The sequence below is a fragment of the Balaenoptera acutorostrata genome, chromosome 6 (genome assembly GCF_949987535.1).
Source record: "Balaenoptera acutorostrata chromosome 6, mBalAcu1.1, whole genome shotgun sequence".
NCBI classification, from domain to species: domain Eukaryota; kingdom Metazoa; phylum Chordata; class Mammalia; order Artiodactyla; family Balaenopteridae; genus Balaenoptera; species Balaenoptera acutorostrata.
This window is the reverse complement of record NC_080069.1, coordinates 77,206,056-77,229,796: the sequence shown is the minus strand read 5'-3', so window position 1 is coordinate 77,229,796 and position 23,741 is coordinate 77,206,056. Positions and strand designations below refer to the sequence as shown.

General features: G+C 38.5%; 1 protein-coding gene across 5 annotated transcripts in view; it reads left to right on the top strand.

Annotated features, from left to right (window-relative positions):
- Positions 1-23,422, top strand: part of CEMIP2 (cell migration inducing hyaluronidase 2) — an 80,496-nt gene extending 57,074 nt beyond the window's left edge. For all 5 annotated transcript variants that reach the window (XM_057548513.1, XM_057548514.1, XM_007182259.3 and 2 more), the window contains 9 exons: positions 858-1,035; positions 3,240-3,455; positions 6,861-7,069; positions 10,518-10,700; positions 13,266-13,485; positions 16,553-16,651; positions 19,467-19,621; positions 20,942-21,045; positions 21,399-23,422. In XM_057548513.1, the coding sequence (XP_057404496.1) occupies positions 858-1,035; positions 3,240-3,455; positions 6,861-7,069; positions 10,518-10,700; positions 13,266-13,485; positions 16,553-16,651; positions 19,467-19,621; positions 20,942-21,045; positions 21,399-21,595 (1,561 nt within the window). In that variant the 3' untranslated portion in view covers positions 21,596-23,422. The remainder of the gene's footprint in view (positions 1-857; positions 1,036-3,239; positions 3,456-6,860; positions 7,070-10,517; positions 10,701-13,265; positions 13,486-16,552; positions 16,652-19,466; positions 19,622-20,941; positions 21,046-21,398) is intronic.
- The last annotated feature ends 319 nt before the right edge of the window (positions 23,423-23,741 follow it).

Here is a 23,741-nt window from a genome sequence, read left to right as displayed (position 1 = left end):
GTATCTTTACAACCTTTTCTATGGCAGATGACCGTTTTGTGATGTATCCTTGGAAACACATCAAGAGGCATAGATTTTTAACTAGGCTATTTGATTTGCTTGCTAGCATCTATGTTTTTATTGTAAAACATCACCAAGTTGTAAACTAATTAGTTGCTATAGAGGTCCTCTGCAATGCCATTAAGAACGTGATAGGGGAAAAACCTAAGGGATCCAGAATATTATGGGTTTTGTACATTAATTATGGTTAATAATATATGATTAGTAGGTTAAGGAGTTTGTGTTGGAACAGAAAGGAGTAAAATGAATAAAACAAATTTCTCAATCTAGCCATCCCCTTTGACATAGTAAGCCTTGCAGACTTACAGTTTTGTACTTTTAAGCATATCATTTCTCCTTATTACTATCATTTAGTGGCTTGAAAGGAGGTTCTCTCTGTTTAAGTACAGATTTGTCTTTTGTTCTCATGCTAGAGATTTTGGAACTAAAGCTAAAGTATATGAGTTATCAAAGAAAAGATCTTAACTGAGTTGATTCAAGGAAGCCAAGTCACCTTTTCAGACAAGCCTCCATTCTATCCAAAATAGCATCTCTCTTCTACCCAGTCTATTGTATTACTATGTCTTTACTTTCTTTAAGCACTTATTATCTGAAATTGTCCATTGTTTTTCTGTTTGCCTTTCTCACTGCAGTGTAGGTTTCATTTGATTGGAGATCTTGCTTGGTTACCACTGTATCCTAGAATTGTGCTTAGTGTATATGGGATATTCAACAGTATTTATAAAACAAGTACACAAGTGAAGTGCTGTTAAAGGGACGGGCCCATATGCATTAAACAAAATCTTGTATTTCAACAGGACATTTCCAATTAGAGGCTTTCAGATCTATGATGGGCCCATTCATGTCACCAGGTGCACTTTCAAACAATACGTGCCAACTCCAGATAGGCATACCAGTGCTATTGGCTTCCTCATGAAGAATTCTTGGCAGATAACCCCCAGGAATAACATCTCCCTTGTGAAGTTTGGTCCACATGTAAGTATGTTCTTATGGTTCCTACACAGTGAGTATGGTGGGAAGAGGAGGGATGGCACATTTCCAAAGACGAAAACACAAACGAAGGGTTCGTACTGAGTTTTTACGATTGGGAGGAGAAATCTATGCAAGAGCAACTCCTAATTCCATGTACTCTGTCCTGCTGAGTTCAAGGTGAGAACAGAAGTGCCATGTGACCTGGGGTATTTCTGATATTCTGGTGATATCTTCAAAGGGAAAATGACTTAAAGTGATGACACGGGGATGGGAATTGTCGAATTTCATAGGAACAAAAGGACATATAATTTGGTGAAATTCAGTATAATAATCCATGAAGAGATTTGGGTTTTACCTGGTATTTTACTTTTCTGGGGTCTATTCTTCTGGGGAACTAGAGGATAAAAGATTGGGAAAGAAGAGGAATAGTGGGGTGATAAGAAACAAATTAGGTTATTACTTATGTGAACTATTGGAAGGTTTTTATAAAGATTGCAAAGAAAACTTAGAAATAATTGTTTACAATGCCGCAGGCCACAGAAATAGTTTTCTTAGTAGTTTCGTCAGTACCCTCTTAACCATTAATACACAGGACAATCTGATTATATACTCCCGGCCTCTCCCCATCTTTCCACTTCTAAGATGACAGTGGTGTAGAGATTGAGTCTCAGACCGTATTGCTTTCTGCTCCCACAGGCAGCCACAATTGGAAAGTGGCTCATAGTTCTCTCATTCACGTCCATAGGCAAACTCTGTGGTTGCCCAGTTTAAAGAGAACTTAAGATAGTTTACCAAAGTCTATATCTGGTTTTTGTGAATAGCTGAGGCATGGAACAGAGGCACACGTGCAAACTGGGCTGTCAGCTTGGTTGACTGGTTCTCTTCTAGGCCACATAACTCCAGGGGAAGAGGAAGAGCTACACTGTGGATAGGGTCCCATGTAAATAAATAGGGTGGGTCTTGGATTACCTCTCCAGTGTAGAGGTTAGATGTTTGCTTACTGCCCACATGGCTCTCCCCATGCACAGAGTTTGGTGATCACTGACATGGTCATACTGAAAAAACAGTTTTTAGATGTTTCGTTTGTTGCAGAGTTCTAGAGTTCTAACAGCCTAAGAGAATCCATGCTGTTTAAGTTTAGTGTTTCATCAGCCTGGAATTCTCTAAGGTGGCAATGCTCTGAAACCATTCATAAAGGGAATGGTCTGTCATATTTGTTATTCCTAAAAAGGTGGACAATATGCCCTAGACTTCTTTTAGATTAACCATAGGAGGTATAAGGAAAAAGAGAAAAGAGCCTAGAACTAAGAATTTAGAGCCACTTGTCCCACACATCACTGATTTTCCATTGAGCCGCTTATCATTTAGATGTTCAGCTGATTTTAAAACTTCCTGATAAAAGCATTGTAGAGGTGTATCTGCATGGCTTGAATAACATTAGTAACTTACCACTAATACGAAGCAGCTAAAGATTATAAAGCATGTAACCTGCAGCCTGCTTTGCAGCTGTGTACTATGTGTTCGATAAGGGCATTGAATTAACATTACCCGACATGAAAATTACTGAGCTGGACTTGGTCTATGTTGAGGAGAGAGAAGATAACACACACTTTTCAACAAGTTGTAGTGAGTCCAGTGGTCATGCAGCCATACCAAGGTAACACTTAGATTGTGTTTTAGTTTGGAACTGTACTTATTTTTTGGTGGGAGGGGTCATTAACAAGCTAACTAAAGCATTTGGAGTGAAATAAAATGATTAGCTCAGGAGATAGAACTTATAATAGATTTTTATTTAATTGAGGTATGGTTTGCTTACAGGGAAACGCAGAGATCTTAAGTATAAAGTTCATAAGTTTTAACAAATACATATGACTGCATAGCTCCCCTTCCCACAACTATTCTAGTTTCTCTTACCATGGATTAGTTTTATCTGGGAAACAGGTAATAGTTTTTAAGTTGAAATAAGGGAAAATACCAAAGATGAAGTTGAATGCTTGCTGCTTGAACTCTACAAGGCTTTGGGAAATTTTTTTCCCCGTGCATGTCATAATTAATCAAAAATGTTGGTTGACAATTATGCTGTGACTCAGAACTGCTTTAACCTTAAAGTAATTGTAATGGATATGAAGTTGGGTCCTTGCAGGGAATGCTGGCTAACATGGCAGGAGCCCTCATTTTATGATGTCCTTGTTTTTCATTGCTTTCAGGTGTCTCTCAATGTCTTCTTTGGAAAGCCTGGTCCCTGGTTTGAAGACTGTGAGCTAGATGGTGATAAGAACTCCATATTCCATGACATTGATGGCTCTGTGACAGGATACAAGGATGCTTACGTGGGAAGAATTGACAACTACCTGATCCGCCATCCAAGCTGTGTAAATGTTACCAAATGGAATGCAGTGGTGTGCAGTGGGAACTATGCCCAGGTAGGCCAGAACGCATTGTGATGCCTGATTCCTTACCAGCTCCTGACAACACTGCTTCTGTGAGGAGTACTCTTCAGCTCTTTGGGATGATTGATACTTTCCAAAGCATGGGTTTTTTTTTTTTTTTTTTTTTTAGGGAAAAAAAAAGAAAAAAATTCATTAGGAATCATAGACTCACAGAATTTTATTTAAAGTTCCCCCACTCCAAACCAATTTAAAAGTGAAAAAGTGAGCCCAAGAGAAGTAAGATAACTTGCCCTTGGTTAAATATGGTTGGGATGTAGTTGGGGTGAGAACCCATATTTCCTGAGTTCCTAGGCCAGGTTTTTTTGCTGTGCTACAGCTGTGTCCCCTGAGAGGGCGTTTCACTCTTCGCTTTCAGGGTTATTATCTCTATTTTTTTCTCTAAATTAGGGACTCTGACTTGTGAGGCAGAATATCAGTAGGTCACACGGAAAGTGAGATGTTCTCAGAAACAGAGCTAGGAACTGGAATGAGTGGACAAGGAAGGAATCCAAGGAAATTCTGCAAATTACATTATGATATAATGTCTATGAAAATATGAAGGGGATGATATAGATTGGGAAACACTTCTTTGAAAACATTAAGCTAGTGTGCATTTATTAACTGGATGCCCAGTATAAGAGGATGGAATAATTAGGGAGGTAGTATGTTAAGAGCACAGATGCCGGAACCAGGTTGCATGGGTTTGAATTCTGGCTTTGTTATTTCCTTAAATATGAGATGGGTAAGTTAATTAACTGCTCTGTGCCTCTGCTCAGTGAGAATAATATTAGATCCTCTCATATATGGCTGTTGTGAGGATAGAATGCGCGAGTATTGGTAAAGCATTTCACCCGTGGCCTAGCACATAGTGAAGTGCTTGCTGCAATTAGTATTATTTGAAGAGCAGGGCTCTAAGTTGCAAAGATGATTTTAATAGTGGTATTTGATGGATGAAAGATTGCAGAATGGAGGTACCAGTTGCCCAGAATTTTGAAGAGAGCAGAATTTTATTTCCATATTTTAGACAATTACATGGTCATATTTAATAATAGATGTTAAGAGAAATAATAGAGGAAAACAATAATTGGAGCATGGAGAGGAGAATTAGAGGAAGAGCAAAGTATCTTCCAAGGCAGACTGGGCTCTGATAGCCTGAAAGGCAGGGAAGAAGCCTCCCTTGTTAATGTGCTGCTGAGTGCTCTTATTTGCAGGGTAGGTTCTTCCTGGGGAAGGACCAGTTCTGTGACGGAGCCCCTCCACTGAGCTCTGGCTACTTTGCCCATCAAGGGTGTGTTTGTGGCTCCTGCTTTTCAACTTCTTGAGCCCCCTGAGTTGTATGTGGTTTCTACCATCTAAGCTTTCTATAGTGGGAGCTTCTTGGAGCAGAATTCTTTATTACTCTTCAGACTTTGAATCATGACTGTTAAAGAATGCTATGATTCTTAAATTAAAAAAAAAAACTTTAAAAAGATTCTCATTTATAGACAAGACAAAGGGCTTAAGAGGGGTAAAGATTAGAGAGCTTTTTCTGGTTTATTTTAATGGAGTATTAGCTTCTTTGTTGTGGGATTTCTCATCCCCATGGGAGCAAGAGGAGTCATACTTGCCTAAGTTCTGGGAAGGACAAGGAAAGGATGGAGAAATAATTATAGTAAAATAAAGAAGAAAAGAATGTGGTTGAAAATGTGATTTCTTCTTCCATTCGTTTTATTCTTAACCAGAATTGCCCTCTAAAATTAAGTTGACTCATTAATGCCTAAGAAGATATAGAAATTCTAGAATTAAAATAAAACAAAGATAAAAAGCTTTTAATTCTTTAGTAGCTACACTTTTAGTTAAATTGGTAGCCATGTGTATTCCAAGGTACATGTATTTGTCTGTCTTAAAGTGGTATGTGCTCACTCATGAAAACTTTATATTTTATTATAAATGTCTCTGTATAGTCTTTGGATTTTCTAAGGTATTTGAGAATGTGAACCTGATAACTTCTATCTTAAAAAGCAAAGTAGTAATTCTATTTATATTTGAAGATGAAGAAAGAAAAAGGTGTCTAATACTGCCCAGGGGGCTCTGGGAATGGTAGGACAGAAATTTTCTCCTGAGAATTTGGAATTTGGGCTGGGAGCCCAGATATGTAGCCATTTGTTTTCTTGGATGATGTATAATACTGTATTTTTTTAGCAAAAGATAGAAGCAACTGGATCTCAAGATAGAATAATCATTCTTTAGCTATTTGTAAATATATTTTAATGGGATGTCTGCTCTTTGCTGACCCAAGGGTAAAGGTGCTCGGGAAGAAAGGTGGTAACATAAGGAGAATGTGCCACCTCAAATCCTTCTTGGATTTGGAAGAAGCAGGATATATATATGTGTGTGTTTGGCAGGGGTGTATTCTATTATATTTTAACCTATTATATAATGAAATATAAATCAAATATAAACATTTAAATACAGAATAAATAAATATAATATATTAAACATATATATTTAAATGTAGTCTCAAAATATATATTTCCTATCTCTATTTTAATCTTTAAGTGGTGTCAGTAGAGAAGAGTACTGTAGTCAAACATGAATGAGAGTTAAGAAGACTTTCTGGCTCAAAGAATTTATAATTGAGGAATCAATATGGATAAAACTGCAGAAATCAGAGAAAGAGAAAACAGAGAAGTAGCGTGGATTAAATGCAACATTCTGCAAATGTTTTAATACTTCTGGGGAATTCTGTTACAGGATACTGATTTGTTTTAGGAAATTGTTCTGAGGTTTGTTCTTTGGAGGATGCATTTGGGGAAGATTTTGTTTTGGTGCAGTTTGGGGCTCAAATGCCACTGGAATAAGTTCAGGGCTTTCAAGTTTGCCTCAGTTTAATATGTTTTTCCAGTTTTTGCAGAACTCTTTATAACTTTTTTTAATGGGTGGAAAATGACTTCTTGGGCTGATGTAGGTCATGGAAAATAGAAAGCCAAAGCTCTGAGATATTTTAAATTTCCATCTCTTATTTCAGAGGAAAGTCTTTCAGATTTGACTAGAGGGTATCAGTTTTCACATTAATTTACTAATTTTTTGTATGTGTGTTCTTCAGATTGAGGGATTTCTTTGACAAGCTATGTAAACCACAAAGGTTTTATATTCTAACAAATAAGCTGGCCTGTTGTGGAAGAGATGATGAAGATCTTGGCTAGCAGAACACATGGTCTGTTTTTACTATTTCAGTTTAAGCATGCTTCATTGTAAGTGGAGCTTAGGATGAAGTTGGCTACTACTCAGTCTGGCACGGATCATAGAATATCTCTTTTGAAAGTAGAGACATTTGACTTTGTGCTAGATATGTTTTCTTTAGCTACTTAAATTTTCATTATTTATTTATTAATAATGATCCTTAATTATTTTTTGAAGGTCTATGTGCAGACATGGAGCACTCAGAATCTGACTATGACCATCACACGAGATGAGTATCCAGCCTACCCTATGGTGCTCCGGGGAATTAACCAGAAGGCAACCTTTCCACAGTACCAGCCTGTGATCATGCTGGAGAAGGGCTACACCATCCATTGGAATGGACCAGCACCGAAGACTGCTTTTCTATACCTCATAAACTTCAACAAGTATGCTTCTATTACTGTTATTTCAAATACTTGGGCAAGTAGTAATTTAGTGGAGAAAAACAATAACCTATCTCCTTTGTAGCAAGTAAAGAACTCCAACATTATGTACTTTGTTCCTCCTGTGGGGAGGCTATATATGTTATATTAATGGAATTAAGAGATTGTATAAATTGAATTCTGTCCTATTAAAAGCATGTCTTTTTCTCTATGGTCAAGGAATTGTGGGCAGAAAGCCATTTATCAGTAGGTTTTAATACCGCCTGCTGAATACTTTAATTCTCCGTAGCTGGGATGGGAATAAATTTTATCTGGTGTTCCAGCTGAGCACTTGGTTACCTAGAAAGTAAAAAGATTTTTGAGGCCAAGTTTAGATTTGACAGAAGAGAGTAGTATGACTGATTAGTGATGTCAGCAATGGGCAAGAAGTGGAAGAACTGTGGCATGGATAATGCCAGGTATTTGCCATCCCTGCCAGAATGTGAAAGCATCTTTCTATCCCTTCTTGATTTCTCAGTTGTCTGCTCTAATAATATTACTTTCAATCAAGGGCTCTATTTTTACATTAATTTATTTAAGCGTTTACTGTGTGCCAGTTGATATAAAGATGACTGAGAGAAGTACTTGCCCTTCAGGAGCTCACAGTATACAGGTGGAACAAAATTTAAGTAAATAAACCAGTACTGTTTTTTAAAGGACAAAATATAAGAGCAATTATTCTGCCTAAGGGAGTTGGGCCAGGCTGCACTGAGAAGTGATAGCAAGTGATCAGTTTTGTTACAAAAGCAGCAGAGTTGGGAAAGGGCTAGTTCTGCTCAGGGACTGATGGATTGAGTGTGATGGGAGCATAGGTCGGGGAAGTGACAGAAGCTGAGACTAGAAACAAGAGCTGGGACTATCTAGATGTGTGATGGTTAACCCATGGGACTCCATGAAACTGCTCAGATATCTACCTGAAAAATTGGTTTGTTCACGTGACTGGTCATAAAGGTTGACTCGTCAGAACTCTCTTAAAATACCCAATTGGAATGAACAGAGATAGACATAGAACATGTAGGAATTCCCCTCTAAGGATGGCTGAACATCATGGTAGATGCTCTTATTCTGAGATGATAGGCCTCTGGCACATGCTCTAAACTGAACCATTACTATTTTCCTGTAACACTGGCTGCTGCTTCTCTGTGCCCTTGCTGGACAATTGCACCTTCACTTACTGAGTCAACCAAGTCAAAAAAATCTCAGGACTCATCCTTGCCTCTTTCTTTTCTCTCATTTCTCCATCCTATCAGTGGCCAAGCCCTGTTGATCCTGTCTGCTTAATTAATGTTTTCAAATCTCTCCACTTCTTTCCACCGTCACTGCTTGTGACTGAGTTTAGGTCATTATCCTCTCTTGCCTGGATCCCTGCAGCAGCCTCCTACTCGGTCTCCCCACCTCCCTCCACCGTCAATCCTTGGTCCACATTGTGTCCAGGGTGCGGGTTCTAAAAGCCAATCTGATATTGTCACCCCCATCAGTGAGCTGCCTAGAAGTCAATGAAGGAACAAACGATTGTCAGAGAGGGTGGAGGAGATATGTGGAAGAGTGATCTGCAATCCAAAAAGTTGTATCTGGCAGGTTATGAATCTGAGGTGAGGTATTATAATCAAATGGTATGCAGGGTTCTGCACATACAAGGCATAACTTTTGAATAAATACTAAGAAAGTAAAAAGATTTTAAAGTGAAAAAAAAGATGAGCCCAGAAGTTTCAAAACTCCATATGGGCTTGAAATTCAGTCCAACTTTCCTTGTTTAATTATCTAAAAGTTTGTAAAAGTTACATCATGGGCAGAGGCAAGAGGAGGAGATGGATAATTTTTTTTCCAAATTTAATATAATTATAGAGAGGTCATGGATTTTGTCATAGTGGCACTTTTGAAAATAACAGTTTAAAAGTTATAAAAGCTGTACTTATTCATTAAACAAAATAAGGAAATACAGAAAAACATTAAAAAATTGCAATAACCTATAATTCTTCTAATCAAATTGAGGCATTATAAACATTTATAGGGTTCTCGTGTCTCTCCACCCTCAAGTGTTCTCTGAGCATATAAATATGCCAAAATTTATTTAACTACTCCATTCCCCTATGAACATTTAGATTGTTTTTCTCCTGCCCCTCTCCCCCTTTTGGTATTACAAGTGATACTGGATAGAACATCTTTTCTTATACATTTTTGGTCTGTATTTCTAATTTCTTTTTTTTTTTTTTTTTTTAAAGGTATTTTTGAGATTTTATGGCCTAGTTTTTTTTTTTTTTTTAATTAATTAATTTATTTATGGCTGTGTTGGGTCTTCGTTTCTGTGCGAGGGCTTCCTCTAGTTGTGGCAAGCGGGGGCCACTCTTCATCGCGGTGCGCGGGCCTCTCACTATCGCGGCCTCTCTTGTTGCGGAGCACAGGCTCAAGATGCGCAGGCTCAGTAATTGTGGCTCACGGGCCCAGTTGCTCCGTGGCATGTGGGATCTTCCCAGACCAGGGCTCGAACCCGTGTCCCCTGCATTGGCAGGCAGATTCTCAACCACTGCGCCACCAGGGAAGCCCCTGTATTTCTAATTTCTTAGTGGGATTACTGGATGAAATCTGTGTGAACAATTTTAAGGCATTGTTACATATTGTTTTAAAATTGTTTTGGATGATTAAAAAGTTCTGGAAATGGATAGTGGTGATGGTTGGACAACCTTGTGAATGTACTTAATGTCACTAAACCGTAAAGTGAAAAAAGGTCTAAAATGGTAAATTTTATATGTTACCACATGTATATTTTGCCACAACTTAAAGAATGCCAAAAAAAGAAATGATAAAAAAGGGGAAAATATTCTTAATGGTTTTCAAAAAGTATTAATTTTATATCTTAGGACATTAGGTAAGAAAAAACACTATGGCAATTTGGTAATATTCATCAAAGACTTTAAAAATGCATATACGTTTATCTCTAACAAATTTACCACTAAGAATTTATCCTAATGTAATTATAAAAGATAAAAATATATTTATGAATAAAAAAATTCTTTGCAAAGACTTTACCGGTGTACACTTCCACTATCAAGCTATTAGTGCTTCTTCCATTTTAGTATACCCATACCCAACTGTCTCAATTTTATTATCTGCTTGCAGTATCTAAGTACATTTTATCCAGCTTCTATTCACATTCCCTGAAGTCCTGTTGAAACCAAGAATTTTTTATAAGCCATATCATTGTTGTACGTATATTGAGGAGAGAAATTTGGGTAACATGTAGAAGTCGATGATTCATTAGTGTGTTAGGATTCAGGACTTTCATTGTTAGTGACTCCATACACAGCAGGAATTTAAGGAGGAGAAGACCATGGCTAAAATGTATATATGCTGTAATACTCAAAATGTACTGGCTCAAATGTGAATTCATGTTTTTATTGTCTCTCCTTTATAGGAATGACTGGATTCGAGTTGGGCTCTGCTATCCGTCAAACACAAGTTTTCAGGTTACCTTTGGCTTTCTACAGCGGCATAATGGCTCATTATCCAAAATGGAAGAGTATGAGCCCTTGCATTCGCTGGAGGAATTGCAGAGGAAACAGTCTGAGAGGAAATTCTATTTTGACTCCAGCACAGGGTAATTCGGGGCAACCAGTGAATGAGAATTATTGCTGTTTTTCTTTAGTGGTGAAATTACTAGTTCTTCAGTGTAACTAAGAATAGATTGTGATGTGTGACGGCTGCTTAGAAAAGCAGCTGATGTGGGTAATTCTCTGCTCATCACCATTAGAGGTTTAGAAGAGAACTAGAATGACTCGTAATTACAGTTGGCAGTAGGAATCGAGTGAGATGTTTGCTGTTTACCTATTAAGGCGATTTAGAAAGAGAAATTATCCTTGTCAATAAAGAACCAGTAGGCCCAATTGAAAATTAAAATAATGTTTTCCATAACGACTCTAAAGATGATTATTTCCATATGATATAGTTCATATTTTAGTGAAAGCTCATTTTTCTCTTCCTTTAAGACTCTCTCAAGTTGACCTTGGGTTTTAAAAAAATCACTGTGTAACCATGGCATATTTGCTTTCAACTTTCTCTAGGTTGCATCTTTACACTTTTTAGTTCTAATCCTGTTCAGCTGGGGTCCTGTTGGCTTTGTCTGCTTTTATCCAGTTACAGTCTCTCAGCCTTTGGGTTATGGTAGGCTCTCCTGTACTCTTCCAGAAAGTAGCATGCTCCTTCAATATCCATCCCTTAAGCTGGCATTTCTACTCTATGCCATTGTCTAGGTACTATAAAGATACTAATGTAAATAAGGCACATTTCTTCTGCAAATTCACTGTCCATTGAAGGATGTGGGCATGTAAAGCAAGTAATCAGAGGGCGAAAGGTTTAAATGCTGCAAGTCCTATAGTGTGCCTTTTGAGATAACCCAGAGGTTCAGCCTTGGGTGGCCAGTGACAACCCAAGAAGATAACACTGGGGCTGACTCTTGAGGAGTGACTAGGAGGAGACGAGGACGGTGTTCCAAGGACAGTGTGGATAAATGCATGGAGGCATGAAGAACATGGCATGGCACGTTTGGGGAAAGACAAAATTTCCTACTGGAGAGAAGGGTGGCAAGATTGACTGTGGGGGAATGAGGTTAGGGTTCAGTCAAGTGTCTTGTTAGCCTTTGAATAAGATGCAACTCATTTGCCCTTCAGGGCTGGTGCAGCAGCCAGTGTTATCAGCTTAAATCTTTTTTTTATCATCATTATCTCTGATTTCAACTTCAACAACCTAGTTGGGCTTTTATTCTATAGATGATAGAACTGCCACATTCTCAGTTGATTTTCCACAAAAATAAATGGAACACCCAAATTTGTAAGGACAGTCTGGTGATCACGAATTAATGATTGATATGTAGAAAGATGGGAAGTATTTCTTCATCTGGATATTTCTGGAGTCCTTCAGCTTTTGAGGTTCAAATTCTTTTTTAATTCTATTCATTTTGATGATTTAAATTATATATCAAAAGTCCCATGCCTAATCAAGTCCCTGTCATTCCTCATATATATGTTAAAATTACTGGATGTTGGAACAGTGGCTGATTTTCACCTCATCACAACTTTGTGTTGTTCAATGACCTCATGTTAAAATGTGAACTCTTGAACTCCAGTAATCAATCGCATTTGATCAAGTCCTTTTTAGAATCTTGACTTCCTTTGGTTTAGAAGGCCTAGGTTTGCTGACAGACATTGGACTACTGCCTGGAAGTTGCTTTTCCATTCATCTTGGCAGTAGGAGGAGAATTCAGAATGGGTAGGACTGTTCATTTCACTTGATTTTGGCCAAAGTACAGACAGAAGGACCGCAGGCCCATCTGCTCTTAGTAAACATCACAGGAATTGATTTGAGACCATATCTTGGCCTTAACCAAACAAGTCTCACAGTTGCTGTTTTAATTATTCTAGTTTTGTGCCTTAAACCAAAACAATTTGTAAACCAAAAGAAAAAAAAAGAATAAACCACACTAATTTACCAAATCCTAAACTCAACACAAGTGTAAAGTTTTCCAAGGAATTTTTGAACCAAGCCAAATTCCATCCTCCTAAATTACCTATTGAACGAATTCAAACCAGAAATCGACTTTGATACTGCCCATAACTACTGAATCAGGTTATCAAAATATTTTCTAAAGTGGTATTGCATTTGACTTAGAACCCTAGGAGGGTAGAAAGGAAAGGGAAACAACTTTATTGTTTTTTTTTTTTTAAATAAATTTATTTATTTATTTATTTATTTTTGGTTGTGTTGGGTCTTCGTTTCTGTGCGAGGGCTTTCTCTAGTTGCGGCGAGCGGGGGCCACTCTTCATCACGGTGCGCGGGCCTCTCACTATCGCGGCCTCTCTTATTGCGGAGCACAGGCTCCAGACGCGCAGGCTCAGTAGTTGTGGCTCACGGGCCCAGTTGCTCCGTGGCATGTGGGATCTTCCCAGACCAGGGCTCGAACCCGTGTCCCCTGCATTGGCAGGCGGATTCTCAACCACTGCACCACCAGGGAAGCCCACTTTATTGGTTTTGTAGTTTATTTTTCTTTAAAAAAAAAATTTAATTTATTGGAGGAATATCCCTTCTGGCCATGAGTTTGTTTGAGGAATTTTTGTAAGTTTTTGAAAGTTAATCTAACACCCGTTGGACTGGTTTCTGTCTTGTGCAGGTTGCTGTTTTTGTATCTAAAAGCCAAAAGCCACAGGGATGGTCACAGTTACTGTTCATCTCAGGGATGCGAAAGAGTCAAGATCCAGGCAGCAACAGACTCAAAAGACATCAGTAACTGCATGGCCAAAGCGTATCCCCAGTATTACAGAAAGCCATCAGCACTCAAGCCGATGCCATCCATGCTCAAGGGACTCTGTCAAGGCTGTGGAACCCGTCAGGTAAACAGGGAATAAAAGTGGTCTGTGGTCCAGGAGAAAAAGTCAAAAGGTTCTGTGCAATCAGCACATTTTTTTTTGAAACATCTGTGCTGCCAATTTATAAATATTGCATGGTTTCTCCTGAATTTTGGCCCATTCTAGAATGTGATGCTCATGAGAAGCAAACCAGTCCAAATTTATAATAAAACTACCTTCCCCCTGTGATATAGCAGTTTGCCCTGGATGATTGTGGATTTATTGGTTGTCATCTTTTCTTTCTCAGATGTGATTCCATTACAGTATTGCTATTACGTTTGCATGTCAGTGTTATCAAAAAATAATTTGTTTTCTTGGAAGTGTGAAATTTATCTTCAGAAAAGGCACTCGTATGAAAATTGTTTCCTTCAAGATGAAAAGCCATTAACTTGAAGCATGTGCTATTATGTTCACCTGTAATTAAAAGTACAAGCTAACTTTGGCTAGAAGTGAAATGCTTCTTGTGACATATTCTTAATGAGATGGTCTCCTTCTAGATCTTGAGAAAACATGGCAATGAAAGTAAATCCAGGGCTTCCCTGGTGGCGCAGTGGTTGAGAATCTGCCTGCTAATGCAGGGGACACGGGTTCGAGCCCTGGTCTGGGAAGATCCCACATGCCACGGAGCAGCTGGGCCCGTGAGCCACAACTGCTGAGCCTGCGCGTCTGGAGCCTGTGCCCCGCAACGGGAGAGGCCGCGATAGTGAAAGGCCCGCGCACCGCGATGAAGAGCGGTCCCCGCACCGCGATGAAGAGTGGCCCCCACTTGCCGTAACCAGAGAAAGCCCTCGCACGAACCGAAGACCCAACACAGCCAAAAATAAATAAATAAATAAATAAAGTAGCTATAAAAAAATTAAAAAAAAAAAAAAAAAAAAAAGAAAGTAAATCCAAAGTATGAGCTAAAATCAGGCATGTGGTTTCCGAAGGAAGTTAGACTAATTCCAGGTGAAAAAGAAATACAGAATTAATATTGCCCTAATTGATCTTTAACCTTTATATAAACAAACATAGGTCAAGAAGAATGGTTCTCAACTTGTGGTCCCCAGGCCAGCAGCATCAGCATCACCTGGGAACTTATGAAAAATTCTAAATCTTGGGTCCCACCCAGTTCTACTGTATCAGAAACTTCAGGGGTGGGGCTTAGCAGCCTGTGCTTTAACAAGCCCTGGAGGTGATTCTGATACATGTTCACATTTTAGTTTCACTGGCCTAGAGGAGTTTTTAAAAAGTCCTTATTGCCACAGAAATGCTTACTATTAATATGGAGAAAACCTCTAAATCTTTATTTTTATTTCTTATCATTATAAGTGATTTGAGAAAACAAAAATTCTTCCATTGCACAGGTTCTTTATTTCTAATTTTTCTTGTTTCTGTCCATTGGAAGCAGTAAGAACAGGGAAAGGAAGGGGGATTTATGCTTCCTATCGTGATATATGATAAGTATTTTTCTGATGACAACTCACTGTCATAGTCTTGTTGCTCACACCCTTGAGCCACCTCTATTCTCCAATTCAGCTAAACCAACCAACCAACGAACAGACAAAAAAATAAACCAGGCACATGAAGAAGTTTATATGAATCCTTGCCTGTCCTATGTAATGTTTTGACTGTTAAAGTGAAATTTTCAGATAGTCTTTGTGGGGAAGTAAATTTTCCAGCCTAATTCTTAAGTTGAATTTGTTAAGAAAGTCCTTCATTACTGAAAATACTTCAAATAATTTATAATTATTATAAGAAATACTACAATTTATAAAATAATTTAATCATCTTCAGAACTATTCTGGGCCTATCTTGTTAAATGGTTCCATGCATTGACGTTTAGCATTCTTTATTCTTTGGGCTTAAAACATTGATCAGAATTCATTTCTTAAAACTGTATTGACTAAGTGACCTGGCAGTTGAGAATTATTTGATGCATCTGGGGACATCACTTTTACTTGGAAATTTGAGGGGAATTTTTGTTTTGAATGTCAAAAACACATGTGTATTAGGAATAAGTAGGAAAATTCACATGAATTTTTTGACTTCAGACCTGAGACTTCAAAGCAATGTCCAGCTTCTGGATGCTTAATATCATGATTATCTGCTCTTGCCATGATTATTTGCTCTTGTTGGCATTGATTTATAAGGACATACACTTTTTTTTGTTTGTTTGGCCACGCTGCGTGACCTGCGGGATCTTAGTTCCCTGACCAGGGATTGAACCTGGGCCATGGTAATGAAAACGCTGGACCTAACCACTGGACCACCAGGGAATTCCCCAGGACATATACTTTTAAGTGCTAAATTGTGTGAAGAGTTAAGAGCGCTTTTGAATGAAAAGACAGCCTTTAGGGAGGAGGTGGGTGGTGGGACTTGGAGACTGGAAGTGATTTGGAGTAGAAGGAAAAAGGGAAGGGCGTTCTTGGGAGGGGAACAGCATCTGAAAAGGCAGGGTAGCAGAAGAGGAGGTAAAGCGCTTGTGGGAAAGTGAGGGAACTGCCCTGCATGTTGAATGTGATAGAATAGTGGGAAATAGGGTCGTGGCTCTATTTGTGGAACATTTTGCAGGTCTGGTGGAGGAATTTAGACCTGGTGATGTACAGTCCCCTAAAAGTTTTTAAACAGGGTAGTCCTTGTCATCTACACTTCTTTCCTCAGTCCTGGAGTGACTGAGTCCCAATTCAGGATAACTGGTCTGAAAAGGACCTTTGAAAAGATTTGTGACTGTTTTTGCATGAAATGTTTACAAAGATTTAGATATAAAGCATATTTATGTAGTCATTTGTAGAACTGATTTTTTTTTTTTTTTGTAGAACTGATTTTATTAACAAGATTACAATGATTTGAAACTGGGATTGCTCCAGAAAGTTAGGAACATACACTTCTCGTATAAAGCCTGTATCAAAAGATAGAATTCCAGGTCATGAAATATGTACAGAAAGTTCAGAGAAAACAAAAATAAAAACAAAAACCCACTCACTGGCTTTGATATAGTTGAGTTTATTTTGAAGGATCTTTTTGGAGGAAGATGCAGTTGACATAGATATGGAACTTCTTTCCTGTCTAGGTGGTGTTTACAAGTGATCCTCATAAAAGCTACCTCCCTGTGCAATTCCAGTCACCCAGTCAAGCAGAGACTCAGCGTGGAGACCTGTCTGTTATTTCTGTGAGTACCATCTGGTGTGTACATTGCCTCAGCTTCTCGGTTTTACATTTTATCCTGGTAACATGAATTATCTCTGACAACATTCACTTGTTTATAATCACATTTTGATTATTAGTGGAGAGCAATACAGTAGAGGTGTAAATACCTCCTAAACATTTGCATTTTAAATAAATAAAATAAATTTGTTAAAATTTTTTTCTCAGTCAATTATGTTTATTGATTACTTTTAGGTGAATGTTAAAATTATTCAGGTAATTATTCAGATTTCTTTTCTGTTGGAGACAAGGCGTTTTTGGTTTAAAAAAATTGTCATAGATAATCAATATGCAGAAATTTTAACCTTGGATTTTGAAACTTAAAAGACTCTTCCCAGTTATTTGTTTAAAATATGGGAAGTGAAGGTTTTAAAATTTCCTCGGCATTTTATTTTGAAGTTGCCTGGTTCCCATTTTTTTCAGATGAAGAAAGTGAAGATGCAAAGTGTTAGTTGTCTTTTTTAAGTAGGTTAATGGGAGTTAAAAGCCTTAGCCTCATATCAGTACTGGAATTTGGGCTAAGAGCCAAGCTGGCCTGCAAGGTAACCAGCTCTAGGCATGTGGCCTGTCCAAAATCGAGTTGACCTGAGTGCATCTATATAAACAGCTCTTTGGGTAGGAGGTATCTAGCCATCCAGCTAATACCCAGCTAGGGTCTGGGCTCAGTCTCATGTGGTCTCCTTAGGAGCTTGGTTTTTTTTTAAGTGGTGGACAACACATTCACAAATCCACATATATGTGAGCAAAATTAAATCTTACTCTTTTTTCTCTTTCCCAGTCTCTTGTATTGTGTTAAAATACACATAACATAAAATTCACCATCCTAACCATTTTTAAGTATATAGTTCAGTGGTATGAAATACATTCATGTTGTTGTGCAACCATCACCATTATCCATCCATCTCTAGAACTTAACTCTGAATTAAGAACTTTTTAACAACCCTGAATTAAAAATACTGCTACTTAAGGGGGGGGGGTGAAATGGGGAGTTATTAATCAACAGGCATAAAGTTTCAGTTGAGTAAAATGCATAAACTCTGAAAATCTGCTGTACAACATTGTCCCTGTAGTCAGTAATAATATATTATTCACTTAAAATGTTTGACGATGGATCTCACGTTAGTGTTCTTACCACAATTAGAAAGAAAGAGAGAAAGAGTGAAAGATCCCTATGTAACTCAAAGATTTCTCAAGTATATATACCTATTGCCCTACATTAGCATTTCTTCATTTTGTAGTATGTTCATGATGTAATTTTATTGGTATGAAGTTTGTTAGCTCAACATCTCAATGCAGTCAGCTGCATGAACCCATCCCAGCCTACTTGCGTGGAATCTGGTGGGTGTCAGTTGCAAAGGGAAGCAAGTTGGTGCTGAGTCTCTCTGCTCTACTAGCTCACTAGATAATTAAAGAAGATATTGTTTTGCCCAGACAGTCTCAGGTAGGGTATTCCTCTGGGTCTGTAGACATTGTTTGACTCCATTGCTGCACACTGGGTGCCTGGGACCCTAAAAGAGATCACAGAGGACTGTGTTTTGTCACATTTACCTCCAATACTTTTCACATGCATTACCTGAAGAGTCTTTGCTGGACATGGCCTTGCTTTAGTTTTTACGGAAAATTTTGTGTTTCCTTTAAGTAACAGGTTTTGGGGGGGGTACTTTTCAAGGGGACAGTTTGGGTGTGTTAAGGATCATTATGTATATTTTTTATCAAATGTGTCTCAGTTCTAAGTATTCCGATTTTTAAAAATAACTGAGTCACTTTCAGTCTTTCTAAATATAAAATGGCACTTTATGTCAAGCACTTCTAGAATTATTCTCTAGACTAGGGCTATTTAAATACAGGCAAAAAGCCATTTTGGATTCCTATGAGATCATTAGTGATTAGAAATAAAATTTAAGTATCACTTCTCCAAGCAAGGACAGGTGTAGTGAAGAGAGCATCTCTCCTTTGTTAGCTTTTAACATAGTTTATAATTTCACACATTTTAAAGAGAAACAGTGCCTATGACTTAAATTAGTGTTAAATCATTTTTCAGTCTAGTAAGTTTTTTTCCCTTCCTTTTTGGTTGAGGAATTAATGAGATTTGGATGTATCTGGAATTCCTTTTTCTTGAAAAGGTCTCCAACCATTAATTTAAAGAGGACAACTGGAAATTTCAGTTCATAGTAATGGTGAACAAGATATAGTAATACCCTGTGGCTTAAATCCTGGTAAAATTACCATTTTTCCATTTTGATTTTAAAGGAGAGCTATATATGGAACAAAGGAGATGAAGCAATCTGGCTTCTCTGATGTTCTAAATCTAAACTATAATGGGGGGGTTTATGTGGGTTAAAGCATGCTATCTATTTATCTATCTATCTGACTAGATATCTATTTCATATAGATACATGTATTTTTCCTGAACCAATGCAGTATAGAGGCTGCCACCCGATCACTGAGTTGGAAAGCTCTGACCCCAATGAGAGAGTACGTGTGTAAGAATGAAGGCCCTGAGCCTGCAGAGAGAGTCACCCTGCTCAGCTGAGTGTGGGCTGCCATGCCTTGCTTGTAGCAACTTAGCCAGTCAGAAAAGACCAGTCAAGGCAAAAGTCCATGAGAACACAGGCTCAATTTCAAATGTTGGCAGAGGAAGAGTAGTGGAATATGCAGTTTGAGTTTGGGAATTATTATTTGATTCATGGGTTTAGAAGACAGAGGGAAAGGGGCTGGAAAGACGAGTCATCTTGGAAATGCCGAAATGGTGATGACCGCAGATGTTTTTGTATTCTCAGATCAACGGCACTGACTTTACCTTCCGAAGTGAGGGCGTCCTCCTCCTGATTGTGGATGCCTGCAGTGTTCCCTTCCGGTTGACGGAAAAAAAGGTTTTCTCTTTTGCTGATGTCAGTCTCATGGAAGAGTATTTAAAAACAAGCATCCCTCCAAGGTAGGTGAAGCTTGCTCTGTGTGAGGGATAAGGTACCTTAAAGATGACATCCGGTTAACTCTGAGCTTTGGTTTGTCTACCTGCCCTTTTACGCATTTAGGGTATTTAGGATTCTTGAAAGATAGTGATTCCTTCCTAGTCTCAGGTTGATGCCTGTGTGATCCAAGTTGCTTGTCATTGATAAGTGAGAACTTGGATGTTAGAAGAGTTTGCAAATGATGGGAGGGCTCTTGGAAGGAGAAAGGCTCAACATTTTGGATCATTCCTATCCCACTTTTTAGTATTAAGTTAGTCTACATGGTACCCAACGCACTCAGAAGGCTCATTATCATTTTAAAACAATTTTATAGATAATTTTATAGACAATTTTACCTTTGCAGCCATCTCTCCCACTGATGAACCCTCGGACAGCATTGTGCTATGACTGTGGTATAGGAAGTTGTCACCTGGGTCACTTGGAAGTGACTGGAAAGGAGTAAATTGATTTTTTTTTTTTTTTTATTTGGCTGCACCACGTGGCTTGCGGGATCTTATTTCCCTGACCAGGGATTGAACCCTCGCCTTCAGCAGTGAAAGCGTGGAGTCCTAACCACTGGACCGCCAGGGAATTCCCCAGGAGTAAATTGAGTTTTAAGTGAATGAGTGTGTAGTCTCTCTTTTAAGAGCCCTAGTCTGATTCATTTTTCTTTGTTAGTCTCTGAACAAAGGTACACAGGAGAAAAATCTTTTTTTGTGTTGGGCAGACACAAAAGGTATTAAAATAAGCCGTAAAGCCATAGTAATTAAGCCGGTGTAGTAGTGGCAGAGGATAGAGAGATCAGAAGAGAGAATCCACAAAAAGATCTGAATGTGTGTGTTGATATACTCACAATAAAAGTAGCAATTTAAACCAAACCATGGAGAACAGATTTTATTTCATTTTTTTTTAGAATTGGCATTTATCCATTTACTTAGTAAATAGATAATAGAACGTAAGTAGGTATATAGAGCATCGGAAACCAACAAAACTAACCTCCTCTGTTAAAATAGTTTGTTCCATGACGGAGCTGTGTCCCAAGCCATCCACTAGGTCAACTGACCTAAATGACTTTTGCTTTCCCTACATTTACAGACCCCTTGTAATAGCAACATAAGTTCTAGGTGGGGCATTGAAGGGGACACTTGTAATAGCAAGGATGAAAAGGCATGTGGGGTGTTTTTGTGTTTGTTTTTTGAGTTCTGCTTTTATCTAGTATTTCTATACTGTATTTAGTTCAGAACGGTGCTCAATAAATACATGCTGAATTACTGAAATTTGCTCTGATTTTCTAACTTTTACAGGTCAATTGTCCTGTTGAGCACAAGAGGAGAGATAAAGCGGTTGAATATTTCAGACTCATTAGTATCTCTGGGATTAGCCAAACCAGCCAATCTTTATAACAAAGGTTTGTATTTGTATTCTTCTGTGAAGTTCTTAGGAGGCCAGCAACATACGCATTTTTATGGTGGAGTATAGCTACCAGACTGTTTTCATGAGCTTGTTTGGCTGGGTTGGGTATCATGAAGATAATTTCTAAATCAGGAGACAGTGTTAGAGGAAGTGTGTTGGGACGTGGCTTGTTATTTGGGGCAAGAGGTGGGTGGTAAGAGTTCATTCTCTGACGTAAGGAAGTACAGTTCTTTTTGTTTTTGTTTCACAGCCATCTTTGTTTTGCTCACCTCCGCTTCACCTCCCACATTATCTTGCATGGAACTAGTAGAGGTACAAATTGAACTTTTTCTTTTTCTTTTTTTTAAGGGAGTACCATATTTTTGGGATTCAGTGGAAACTTTAAACCATCATGGACTAAGCTGTTTACTAGTCCTGCTAGAGAGGGCCTTGGGCTGCTTGAACAATTCGTACCTTTGCAGCTGGATGGATATGGTTGTCCCAGAGCTGGCACGGTCCGCCGAAGAGACTTGGAGCTGTTGAAGCAAACTTCAAAAGCACATTAGAGACTAACTGTAACTTAGCTGGGGGAAAAAAATGTGAACTAACTTATTTAATTTATGGCATTTTAAAGTGACACTGTTAACCCAACGGAACTATTTTCCTGTTTGATACAGAAAGGGGAGAAAAGAAAGAATTTAAAGTGATTGCTTGAATACAGGCTCACGCACCTTCTAGTTGTACAAAATGTTAAAGAATTTATTTGTATTTGTTAGGCTGGTATATTTCAGAGATCAGTTCTCTTATTCCTCACCTCCCACTCCTGTGTTTTGTAGTGACCATAAGCAGTGCTTCACCTTTTGTACAATGGGACATCTTGGGGGAGGGAGGGGGCTTCTGAGAGTCAGCCTGAGTCCTTGAGAGGACCAGCTCTTGTAGCACCTTGGATACTTGAAGTCTAATGCTCAGTTGTGTTGTTGACTTTGGATCAGCAGTTGACCTGCGTGGCTGGCATGTTCAGGAATGCCTTGGGCCCTGGTTCCAGGCAGCCTTTGAGGATTTGGTATGATACTGAATGGTAGAGTTTTAAGTGGCAACTCAGGCCCAGCTCATGCCGTTTTTTGCCTGGACGTGTGCTATTTTTATTCATTTGTATATTGATTCCTTCTAAGGGTTCAACTTTCAAACAAGAAGTATGGAATATATTGGGACAAAGGGCTTTTAGGGGTTAGACATCCCTTTAATCTGTGACCATTGGGCAAAAATTTGACCTGCACCATTGTCTGATGTTGGTGGGACCATTTTTGCAGCTTTAATCCTTAGCCTGTTTTGACTGTATATTTGTATTTAAAATGCAGAGCTGAGCTAAATATTTACATTTTTTTAAAAAAGAAGCAGGCCATTTTCCTGAACTATAAACTTGGGTTGTTTCAACTTGCACAAAGGAAGTCTGTTCTTGGAGTTTCTCCTGCACCCAGTTTTTTGTTGTTTTTGTGTGTGGATTTTTTTTTAAGCTTTACTGCCCACCAACCTGGCAGGACAATTGCAGAAAGCGTAATGATACCCCCAAAATATTGTACTCAGGGGGAGAAAAAAGGGAGAACCTTTTAAGGGCCAGAATCATGGAGGGAATATTCAGAAACCTCTTTTTAGCCTTATAGGAATCCGTTACTCTTAATTAAATTGTTAGAGCCAATTTAAAAAAAGGCACTGTGATGCCATATTTTTCTTCCCCCTAGGTGCATGCATCTCTTGCCAGTGAGCACTGCATGTAGCAAAAGATTGGTGCCACAGCCTGGGATGTCACCACACCAAGAGGAAAGAAGCATTGTAATGCCTTTACCTTTTCCTAAACCCACAATGCATGAAGTGTAGTGGAGGGATGGCCATGGCAAGACGGGAGGGAATATGTTCAGGTTGACTTTGGCAGTGAGTACAGACAAATTCACTTTTCTCTACCAAGAGCAACAGCTGATGGCCTGTCCTTTTATGTCCAAGAGAAACTGCAGAGCAGCTCTGTGACTTCTATTACTTTATAAAATATGCTACCTCAAAGTGCTACCGATAAACCTTTCTAACTGTAAGTGCTCTTGCTAAGGGCACATGTCTTAATCAAAGTTTAGGTTTTGGGGTGTTTTTTTTTTGTATATCAATGAATGAAATCTTACCTATTAAATATATTATTGGATCATCGTTCCTCAAGGTGATTAAAGTTTGTTTGTGTGTGTGTGCGTGTGTGTGTTTTATGACTAATATCTTTTACGTGTGATTTTTAGAGTTTGGCTCTTTAAAGATTTGGAGAGGATATGTACGTTCTAAGGCACTCAATTTTTCTGATTTATATGCTAATGATCAGGGCCTAAGTTAAATAAATAAAAATATGTGTGCATGTATATTTTTTTATATGTGTGTGTGACTCTATTTATCTAGCAAGCAGTCAATCAGTCCATCTGTCATTTTTTATTCCCTATCCCAGCTGTAAAGAACCTATGGGCAGACATAAGGAAGGGAAATTGTCCTCCACTAAGTAGATTTTGTAAAACTAAGTAATCTTCATAAGGCCAATGCAGAGGTTCTCAATGTTGGCTGCACATTGGAGTCACCTGGGGAGCTTTAAAAACTGTGAAGTCCTGGACCCCACCCCCCAGCTCCTACATTCAGATTTAATTGGTGTGGGGTGCAGCCTGGGCATTGGAATTTTCTTTAAAGCTC